Source organism: Medicago sativa, chromosome 7, assembly GCF_051527215.1.
Source record: "Medicago sativa cultivar Bolivia chromosome 7, Bolivia_mono, whole genome shotgun sequence".
NCBI classification, from domain to species: domain Eukaryota; kingdom Viridiplantae; phylum Streptophyta; class Magnoliopsida; order Fabales; family Fabaceae; genus Medicago; species Medicago sativa.
The window spans coordinates 68,765,223-68,776,880 of NC_140755.1; the positions used below are offsets into that span (position 1 = coordinate 68,765,223).

Sequence of the window (11,658 nt, forward strand, 5' to 3'; positions counted from 1 at the left end):
GAGAATGCAGACAAAAGCTTAAGGAAAAACAACATTTTCGAACTCCCAGTTTTCTTCAATAAAAGGAGAATGCGGACAAAAGCTTAAGGAAAATGAAGAAGAAGAAGAAGAAAAACTTAGGGATCGCTCACTTCCTTTGTTTTTGGCCTGTTTGTTTTGACGTTTCAAAATCACGTCTGCTGCTTTCCACCATGAAGGCAAAACACATCTTATTTTCACTTTCACTTCAACAATAATAAGCATAAGAAATATAGATCCAACAATTTTTTCACCGTTTTCTTTTAAGAGTTTTCAAAAAGTGATCTAGCATTCTCATAAATTTTGAAAATGTCAATTTGTATGAATCTCATAATGAAATAAAATTCCTATATGAATTGGCAAGTGTGATGATGCACGGTTGTGGAATAGACACTTGGCACAAATAAACATCGATCGTCGGAACAAGTTACTACCGATGCCCAAGTGATACTAATAAATTTCTTGAATTTTTTTATTTTTATTTAGGTTCATAGAACTGTCATTTATTCAAATCTTGCAGTTTACAGGGAAGGGAACGCCTCATACACAAAATTGTATCATCTGGCCAGAGCTAAACATGTATACTTCTATAAAATTTCAACTGTATAAAATTATAGAATAAACCGTATCAAGTACATTGCCATTCTAATGCTCCAAAACACAACGCAATAAAATTCAACCCATACATAGAAAAGAGTAAGACCCAAAGGTTAACTATAATGTAAGCATTCTGCTGCAGCTATTTTTGCTGAAATGAGATCATAACAAAATATAACATACCTTACAGCTGATGTAAAATCAAAGAAATAATGTTATTCAGTAAGTCAAAGTTACATCAGTATAGATAGAATAGTGCCTGCCTTTCCATCAAGAGAATACATATGATAGATTTGGTAATCAAATATTTTTTTCAAAGCAGACTATTAATTTTAAGGAGTACATGCATGTCAGACCCTACCTCTGTCTATTTCAAACTTGCAAAGCTCAACTCAGCAGCCTATGATAATTGGTATATTCACACAAATAAGAGCAGAACTCCTTGGAACCATATCATGGTTCTTGAGTTACCAGATAAGGAACAATGAAAACAATAGCAATAATCTCAAACTAAGAAAGAAAACTGAATAATCAGAGTCCGAATCAGAATAAAGAAAAGAAAAATCATTCAAAATTCACTGAGCATGCCTTTGCAGCAACCCTACCAAAAGTTGGATGGAAAGTCACACATAATTTAAAGCAGGAAGGAATATAGCATTCAGAGTAAAAAGTTGACAGTAAACAACAAACAAGATCCCATTTTTAGAACAGAATCGGGATTATAATAACCATTATATAGTTTTTTTTTTGTGAAGAACCATTTTATAGTATACCGAAATGCATTGTACCCCAACTCAGATGCCCAGCAATAAATGCTTACCAATAGAATGGCCTCAGAATTGGAGTCAGCTCAGATTCCAACAGCTGCTGGGAACAGAATACTCGTCCCACAAAAAAGGAAGAAAAAAAAAGGTTAAATTTTTGTATATAGAGTATACCTATGTTGCAAAAGTTTTCTATCAATTACAGAATCTAGGAGTAACATCCTATAACATCAAGCAATCACTTCTCTTTTAAAAAAGGCAATTGATTTAATTAAATCCATGCATATGGTATTCGAAAAATTGGAAACCATGCACACGGGTATTTGAAAAATTGGAAAACATGACATTAAGCACACAAAATTAGCACAAACATGAAGCACACAAAAAACTCGAAATAATCAATCCTAAACAGTTGTAAATACTTGTAAATGTATCCTTGAAAACTGGAAAATAATCCAGAAACCATAAATTTTAAAGCTCTCAAAGAACAGCTATTAATCAATTTTCCTAAAACTGCAAATTTGATCCACAAAGCACATACACTGTAGGCCAAAATACAGAAAGGACGATACCAGTGCAGATATTAAGAGAAACAGAAACAGTTTGAAAAGGAGAATAACTAATTGGAGACTAGACAGCATTGTTTATTTCTTCAAGCGAAGAAGAATTCCAAACATTGGTCGAACATTGCATACTTACAAAATATGCACCACCTCGGTTTCTGAAGATTAATGGGTGGGAAAAGACTGAAGTGGTTGACGAGTTTTGATTGCTAAAGCAATTGATTAAAACATAAAAACCATTAGGAAGAACGAAGTGGCCAAGTGGAATGAAGAAGAGGCCAAGTAAGCTTAACTTTCTGCATGTGTTTTTTTACAATTTTGCCTTTACTTTGGGGCAGGAAAATGATGAAGCAATAACATCAGCATTCTCCTACATGAGTTCCATGCCAAATGAAAAATCTCCAAACCAAATTCAAGAAAATAACCACTTAGGGCTGGTCACCATTCTATAAATGGGTGTTCCCTAATATGCCAAATGAAAAATATCAAGATCAAATTCAAGAAAATAACCACTAAGCTAACTAAATAATCCAAATAACATACCAATCCAATCATTTTTAATTGGGAGTGAACATATGCAATTAAGTGAAAATCAAGAGGGTTAGACGGCAAAAGTCTAATTCTAAAAATACAAAAGTTGCAAGCAAAAGAAAAGAGTCAAAGGAAAGGAGAACATGGATCAAACTAGCATACAAGTTCCATCATAACTCCACAATGTAGAGTAGTCTACATGAGATATATCAACAACAATTCAACTATTCATAATTGACATATGTTCAAATTTCAAAACTAACCATTGGTAAAGATGCGACAATAATTTTTTTTCGACAGAAAGATGCTAAAGTCCTGGTAAATCAATGTTTACTATCCTCAGCTGCCTTCTCCTCCTTCCCAAGTGCAATAACCACTTTCTTCAAGATGGATTCCGTTGGTTGGTGAGAGTTCTCCACTGCCTTTGAGACTGCTTGCCATTTCTCTCCGTGTTTTGGTTCAGCAGCGACACATCTCTTCAATACATCCTTCTGGTTCTCCTCAGTTCCATGCTGTAGTTCAAATTTGTATAACAAAGCCCAAAAATCACCAATGTCAGGAGCAAGTGTCACAGCCTTATTCAGCCAATTCCTGGCTTTGTCCACCTTCCTATCAATCCAGAATAATTTGGCCACAGCAGCTATAACATGGGGATCATGCTCGCATTTCTTTAGGGCATCCATACTCTTGCTTTTACGTTGGGGACGAGGAGCCATCTCAATTGAAGCTGCCCATAGAATGCCACTGTTGGGACACTCCTGCAATGCTTTTGCCATCGAAATATCAGCTTCTTTCTTGTAACCATGCTTTAATTCCGCTCTAACAGCTGCTAGCCAGAGTTCAGGGTTTTGAGGATTCCTCTTTCGAGCCATTGTGAGAGCTGCACGAGCTTTACTCAGCCCACTCATCTCCTCTTCAAGATTAGCAAGAGAGAGCCAAAGGGGTACAGAATTAGGACAGCTTTTCAGTCCAGAATCATAGACCTTCTTAGCTTCCATCTTGTGAGAATGCTGCTTCTCAGTCTGATTCTGCTGCTTTGCAGCCTCAGCAAGACGTTCCTCAAGCTGGCCAAGCATCAACCACAATTTAAAGAATGAAGGGAATTGCTTAAGTCCTTCATTTAGCAATTTCCTTTCCTCTTCAATGTTTCCGAGTTCTCTCTCTACAATAGCTGATTTCATCCAAACTCTCTCTGTACCTCCTCTCTCCCGCGCTTTAGCCAACAACATTCTAGCTCTTTCCGGTTCATGATTTTCAAACTCTAGTTTAAAAGCCGCAAGCCATATTTCCTCTGAATTGGGAATAGCAGCGTAAGCTTCTTGAAGAATTGCACGGGCGGCAGGCACATCTCCAGCAAGCCACTTCTCCTTGGCACCCATAAGCCAGAGAACTTCAGCCTGTGGTCTGTAGGTAACTGCTTTGCGAAGTAATGAATCAAGAGTTTCCCTGGAACCATGACTCCTTTCAAGTTGTGCTGCTTTGATCCATATGCTCTTCTTAGTTAAGAAGACACTTAAGGCATGATCATATATAGCTCTAGCAGTCTCAATAGAACCTCTTTTCTTGCATTCCTCAGCATCGGCTACCCATGTTCTCTTCCTATCTTCTTTTTCAACTCCAATTCCAATTGTATATTTGATTATTGCTTGGCATGTTGCAACTGAACCAGCTCGTTCTGCCGCCTCAGCTTCCTTCATCCAAGCTTCTCTATCAATCACCACATTCGCATTTTGCAAAGCCCTTATACCCCTTTTAGTAATATTTTCAACCTTGTTTACCTTCGACCCATCAGCCGACGTAATAAACTCTTTAGCCCCCCCATTAGCTTCTTCCAACTTGGCGGCCGTTATCCATATTGCCGGCTCCTTGGGCAGCCCCTCTCTTGCCCTATTGAGAACCCTCTTAGCATTGTCATAAGTTTCCAACCTAGCAAGCGCAAGCCACAATTCTACATGCAATGGACAACATTCCACAGCTCTGTGAAGTAAAAGTCTAGCATCTTCTTCATTTGCAAGCTCCACAACAGCCTTCCACAACCTAACAGAATCAGGAATGTGCTCCAACCCTTTCCTCAACACCCTACTTCTATTCATATCATCGTTTTCCAATTTCGAAGCCTGCATCCACAACTTAACGGAAGTGGGAATTGACTTAACACCCCGAGCTATCACAGCCTTGGCATCATCAGGATTTGCCAATCTACAAGCCTCCAACCACACATCTTCATTCTTGGGACATTCTTCACACCCTTTCTGTATCAACTGCCTAGCCGCCTGAAGCTTACCCGCCAACTCCTCCAACCTTGCAGCAGCAATCCAACCAGGAGGATGTTTCGGATTTGTCTGAGTAACACTCTTCAACAACAACCTAGCCTTCTTAAAATCAGAAATCTCAGCATCACTAGTAATCTTCATGCTATTCAAAACAGTAAGATACCCCTTCGGATCAACATTAGTCATCCCAGAAACCGAATCCGACAACCTATCCAATTTCAACGACAAAACAGTCCCTCTCCCCTCACCAACAGCAGTCAAATCAGTAACCGGAGTCTGTGACCACGGAGTCTCAGTCCCATTCGCCGAAGCAGCCCTACTCTTCGGATCCAACGCCGTCACATGTTCTTGCTCCTGCCTCGCTTTCTCAAGAAGCGTATCCGGCACAGGAACAAAACTCTCAAACCTCTTCTTCTTATTCTTCGACGAATAACCACCACTCTCAAACTTCTCCAAACTCTGCCAATCATCAGTAGACAAAGTATACAACTTCCTTTTCAAATCAGCAAACTGCTCAGTAATCTTCGGATTCGAAGCTCTATACTTCTCAATCTCCTCCTTCAACCTCGCCTCTCTCCGATCCTTCCTCCTCGAATCCATCCTCTTATCAATCCCTTCCCAAACAGCATCAGCTTCTCTATCATCCTCATCATACTCAGCAGAAGCAAACAACCCAACATCATTCCCTTCAAACTCATCAAATTTCTGATTCTCATCATACCCTTTATCCTCCCCTTCATCATCTTCCTCAGCAACATCCTCCCTACCTTTCCCTCTCCCACTGGGTGCCGCACCAGCTGGCGCGGCCCCCGGTGCTGATCTATCAGGAAGATCCGGCGCAGCACGCGCTGGACCAATATCAGACCGGGTAGTAAACCCGGTCGCACCACGACCAAGTCCGGCTACATAATTAGCAGGCGGTTTTGAATTAAGAAAATCGAAACGAGGCGGTTTGGGGACGGCGGGTGGTTGTGTTCCGCCGTAGAACGGGACGTGTAGGGTTAGGGTTGAGTAATTTCCAACGCCGAGATTTGAGATTAGGGTTGAATCGTTATCGCCGAGTAATTTGAGACTCTGTGAAAGGAATAATCGTTGGTGTGAAATTGGAATTCCGTGGAAATTTTGGATTTGGGTTTTGAGATTGTGGAGAGTGGTGGTGTTAGGGTTTATGTCGAGGGAGAGGATTTTTCCGGTGGGTGGAACGATGAATACCATGGTTTTTGGTTATTGTGAATAATCGTCGCAAGGTTTCGTTTTCGTTTGATGAAGATCAAGGATGCTTGTAAACCGACTTAATAAAATTTGTTTCCTTTTTCCTATTTATTTTTTGTGGAAAAAAACATGGGCTTGGATAGATAAACTTAAATGGGCTTGGGCTTGGACTTTGGCTTTTTGCTAGGATTTTGCTCTTCCCACTTTGAAAATTGCTCATTCATACCTGAAATTTACCCTATTTTTTGGGACACTTGATCATATTGCTCTAAAACTTTTCCTGAAAATCAGAAAAACTAGGACAGATATGGATTCAAAAAGGAGTCATCAATATAATAGATCTTATATATAATATATGCCTATTATCTTGTCCATTTCACGCACAAATATTTAACTATTGTATTGTAATGAATGGTCAATGGTTAATCTATGATCACTACTCATTGTTCGGGAGTGAAGTCTCGACTTTAATTGTGTTATTGATTCCTTTGAGAGGGTTGTTGTGTTGGGTGAGATTTTTTGGCTTCATATTTAATATTATGTTGCCAAGGTATTGTGTTACATTGAGAATATAATCAACAAATTGTTATAGTAGACAAGAATACACTGACGTATAAAGGAGGAGAGTATGCCATGATGTGTGTTTAGGTTGACTTAATAAAACATCTACTTATTGTTAGAACTACAATGTCTGATCATCAAAGCCAGTGTCTAATCATCAAAGTCACTCTTGTCTGCTCTATAAAATATTTCGCTATAGTACTGAAGCAGGTATCGTGGTGTTGTTAATGTTGTTGTTGAATCTTGTTGTCTTCGAAACTTATTGTTAGAACTCTAGTGTCCGATCATCAAATACATTGAAATGGATATCCATTTTGTGCGTGAAAAAGTTGTTATAGGTCAAGTACATGTTCTACATTTTCCATCTCACTATCAAATAGATTGATCATTGTATAAATCATTAGTATCTTCTACATTATTTAGAGATTATTTAGACTCAAGATTATTTAAGCCCCACGATATCAGACCGGGTAGTAAACCCGGTCGCACCACGACCAAGTCCGGCAACATAATTAGCAGGCGGTTTGGAATTAAGAAAATCGAAACGAGGCGGTTTGGGGACGGCGGGTGGTTGAGTTCCGCCGTAAAAGGGGACGTGTAGGGTTAGGGTTGAGTAATTTCCAACGCCGAGATTTGAAATTAGGGTTGAATCGTTATCGCCGAGTAATTTGAGACTCTGAGAAAGGAATAAACGTTGGTGTGAAATTGGAATTCCGTGGAAATTTTGGATTTGGGTTTTGAGATTGTGGAGAGTGGTGGTGTTAGGGTTTATGTCGAGGGAGAGGATTTTTCCGGTGGGTGGAACGATGAATACCATGGTTTTTGGTTATTGTGAATAATCGTCGCAAGGTTTCGTTTTTGGTTGATGGAGAATATAAAGCGATGCGTGAAAACCGACTTAGGAAAATTCGTTTCCTTTCCTATTTATTTTCTGTGGAAAAACATGGGGAAGTTATACCTCACACCCCTACATTTATACCTTAACCCCAACATTTGACATAAAGTACCAAATTTACCCTTTATTCAAAATAAAACGCAATCACTCTTTCACTTGTTTACCCCCACCTTGTTCAAATGTTCACCCTACATTTTTTTTGGAGAACGTTTGCAGCAGCAACAAACAGTAAGTATTACCAGAAGTCTGGAACCCTTCTTTGTCGAAAACGTTTTGATTTGATTTTTCTTTTACCAACGTAGACTCTTGCAACCGGAATGTTATAGTTACCAGAATCGTTTCGCTCTATGGTTGTGTTAGATTCACGGAATCGTATTTTTGGTTACGAAAATCGTTCACCGAATAGTTGCTTGATTTTCCGGAAAACACATTCAAAGCTTCCCGGAATAGTTTCATTAAGTTTTCCGGTTCAGGCACTGTTTTTCTTTTTCGACGTTTCCTTAAGTTTTCCTTACTTTCTTTTTACTCAAATTTTAATTAAACAGAGCGGAGGTGCAGAGACCATAAAACAAACAGTTTTCACTTTCTTTTTTTTTTCTGGTTTTGTGATGTTATTGTTTTTTAGTTTAATTCTTTTGTCTATTTTTTATTAATTCCCCACCTTTTATTAATTCTTTGACAGATTCTTTTGAAATAAGAAAATAAATTCTGGAAAAAAGATGTACACCGGAATACTCTTATGTAAGGTTTCTGGTTTATTTTCGGAAAGGATGTCTAGAGCATTCGAAAAGTAAAGATGAGTGTTCTGTAAAAATTTCAGAAGCAGGGGAATAAATAAAAAATATACTATTTGTCAAAAAAAAAAAATACTAATGTGGGGGTGAACTCATACCAGATGAAAAATGTGGAAAGTGATGGTGAACAATTAATGTGTAAAAAGGTTAAATAGTAAAAAGCGCAAAACTTGAATTTTAAAGGATTTGTAGGGGTGAAAGTACATGTGTTGGGGTATAGGGTAAAATTTCCAAAACATGGACTTGGATAGATAAAGTTAAATGGGCTTGGGATTTGGCTTTTTTGTTCAGATTTTGCTCCTCTCACTTTGAAAATCGCTCATTCACACCTGAAAATTACCCTATTAACCTCAATGGTAGTTAATTGCCGCTGACTTCTAGTATGCAGATATAACAGTAATTTGGTTTTCGAGATACGTGATCAAATTGCTCCGAAATTTTTCCAGAAAAACAGAGGCATATATGGATTCGAAAAGGAGTTATTTGTATAATATATCTTATCTATGCATATTATCTTGTCCATTTTACGCACCAAGATTTAACTATCATGCTTTAATGGATGATCCATGCTTAATCAATGATCACCACTCTTTGTTCGGGAATGAAGTCTCGACTTTAATCGTGTTATTGATTTTGTTGAGAAGGTTGTTGTTTGGGTGATATTTTTTGGCTTCATATTTAATATTATGTTGCCAAGGTGTTGTGTTATATCGGGAATATAATCAAAGAACTATTATAGTAGACAATAATACATTAGCGTATAAAGGATGAAAATATGCTAGGATGTGTGTTTAGGTTGACTTAATAAAACATTTACTTATTGTTAGAACTCTAGTGTTCGATCATCACAACCACTCTTGTCTATTCTATAAAATATCCCGCTCTATTACTAAAGCAGAGTGCCGTAGTGTTGCTAATGTTGTTGCTTAATCTTGTTGGCTTCAAAACTTATTATCAGAACTCCAGTGTCTGATCATCAAAGCCACTCTTGTCTGTCGTGACAACGTTAGTGTTGTTTACTTGTCAGGTAATCCTATCCAACATCAACGCACAAAATACATTGAAATGGATATCCATTTTGTGCGTGAAAAGATTGTTAAAGGTCAAGTACATGTTCTACATGTTCCATCTCGCTATCAAATAGCTGACATTTACACCAAGGGCGTTCCGCAGCAATCGTTTGATGATTTAGAATATAAAATATTCATTGTATAAATCATTAGTATCATCTACATTAGTTAGAGATTATTTAAGGTCCACCACAATTTCTAAGATGATATCACAACCTCTGTTAAGATCCAGTGGCCCACCTGCTATCAGGTTTCCACTATCGAGGCACCCACCATTTATGTTCACTAACCAAGCCCAATAGTGTTGGTCGTGAGGGGGTGTGTTAAAGAGTCTCACATCGGACAAAAGATAGCTTTAACATGTGTTTATGAGTGGGGTTAATCTTTTTCTCACAAGCGGGTCTCGTAAGGTTGTGTTAGGCCTAACCACGATTTCTAAGACTATTTACCATCAAGGATCATCAATATTAAGTGGTTTACGAGGGGTTTCATGTATCGTTCCTTTCAGGGCCGGCCCTAGGGCATAGGCCGAGAGTGCGACGGCCTAGGGCCCTTGCCGGTAGGGGGCCCAATTTTTTTTTAAAGGTGGGGGTGTATATAAAAATATTTGGATTTTGGGGGGGTATATATAGCAAAATTCTCTAAGAAGGCCCAAACTTTGACATGATATAGGAATGGGCTGAAATCTGTTAATGTTTTTGGCCCTTTTAGTGAGATTTGCTATATATATCCCATGCAGCACAAAAATTTCTATATACACCCTCCTATAAAAAAAATTGGTTGTTCTTAATAATATGCTCGAAAATTTATCATCGAAGAAATTGGTGATATTTTTTGTGCCCTTTGTTCCTAATAATATGCTTCACTAATATTAAAAATATCGACGATATTTATTATCCAAGAAATTGGGATAATTTTCATAACAAAGCAAATTCTATTTTAGTTGAAAATGGGGTGCTAAAATTTCAGTCTACTTCACATGTGCTATTTTTCTCTACTTCTACGATATTTTATTTTGTTTTGGTATATATAGAGTATTTAATTTATATGTTGTCTAAAAAACATTTATTTGGTAGTGAAAAGCGAAATAAAATAACGAAATGAAGAGCTAAAAAAACACAACAATGAGCTAAAAAAAATTATGATGTATTATGTAAGAGCCCTTTTTTCATATTATGCCTAAGGCCCGTAAAACTCTAGGAACGACACCGGTTCCTTTCATGTGAAGGGATTATTCATTACAAGGAAAGGTGTTATGAGAAGATTGTCGAGCTAGAGAGGTAAGTGGTGATGTTAATGGGAATGTAGAGAATGAAAAAGGGGGTAGAAGTGTCCCAGGCGGACCTTAGACTGTTGTTCAAAATCAACACAAGCCAAGGAGGATTAGTGAGAGAAATGATTGCGATGAAGATTGGAAATGGAAAGGCAAGCTTACAACATGATCAGTATTGCAAAATCACAGCAGGATTGTCTCAACTCTCAACAATCACGTCAGTAAATATCTTCCCCAAACTTTTTATTTCTTTAACTAGTATATATGTATATGGAATCCCCTAATATGGACCCTTTTTTTAGAGGTCCATCCATGCTCCTTTCAACATGACCGGCAATAGTAGGTAGGTAGGTTACACTTCTATTAAACACAACAAATTCTAACACATCATTAACTTTTTAAAAATAACATAAAATCAGAAGTTGAAATTCAAGGTCCTCATTTTCTCTCTCCTTCCACCATTGTTTCTACAGGTGCCGCTTCACCTTGCATCTTATGAGAATTCTCAAATTATTCTTAAATCTTTTACCTAATTTAAGAAAATCACCCTGAACTCAAATTCAACTTTAATTTCCATGGACTATTCAAATGGATGCCCAAACCATATCCATTTACTTTCTCCATTATCACAGTCTCAATGAGATACACAGGCTCCATGGTGATGGTAATCAAATTTATAGTTTAATTTTCAATTTGTTTCGTAATTTTCATAATTTAAATAATTAACATCACCTACATCCGATTATGACACAAATATATTAGTTATGTTTATGTGAAAAAATGGGAAAGTGGATGTTAGTCACTAAGGCAGTCAAGAAGGTAGAAGAGAAAATAGGAAAAATTGTTCCTTGAGTGGTAGCAAGGACGATAATTTAGTGGTGAATGGAAACCAGAATTTATGCAATCAATTTTATCCTAATTTTAGATCGGAAATGAACCAATGGATTACACAGTAAATTAATAATAATTTTTTGTTAGTTTTGTCATTTAAACAATGTTCCCAGTAATATGAATGAAAGTTTTGTCATTTAAACAATGTTCCCAATAATATGAATGAAAAGTAGTATGTGCATATACCTGCTATTGCCGGTCATATGGGAAGGACCA

At 37.5% G+C, this 11,658-nt stretch overlaps 1 protein-coding gene across 3 annotated transcripts; it reads right to left on the bottom strand.

Annotated features, from left to right (window-relative positions):
• Positions 1 to 378: 378 nt before the first annotated feature.
• Positions 379 to 6,040, bottom strand: EMB2770 (pre-mRNA splicing factor-like protein). 3 transcript variants are annotated; one of them, XM_085730403.1, is made up of 3 exons: positions 2,737 to 6,040; positions 1,436 to 1,479; positions 379 to 619 (listed from the first exon to the last, which is right to left on the bottom strand). In XM_085730403.1, exon 1 carries the CDS (start codon positions 5,959 to 5,961, stop codon positions 2,797 to 2,799), a length of 3,165 nt encoding a protein of 1,054 aa, XP_085586529.1. In that variant the 5' UTR covers positions 5,962 to 6,040; the 3' UTR covers positions 379 to 619; positions 1,436 to 1,479; positions 2,737 to 2,796. The 3 variants fall into 3 exon arrangements, with proteins under 3 accessions (XP_085586529.1, XP_085586528.1, XP_085586527.1); XM_085730402.1 differs by having other exon boundaries at positions 1,436 to 1,496; XM_085730401.1 differs by lacking the exon at positions 379 to 619 and having other exon boundaries at positions 1,273 to 1,496.
• Positions 6,041 to 11,658: the final 5,618 nt, after the last annotated feature.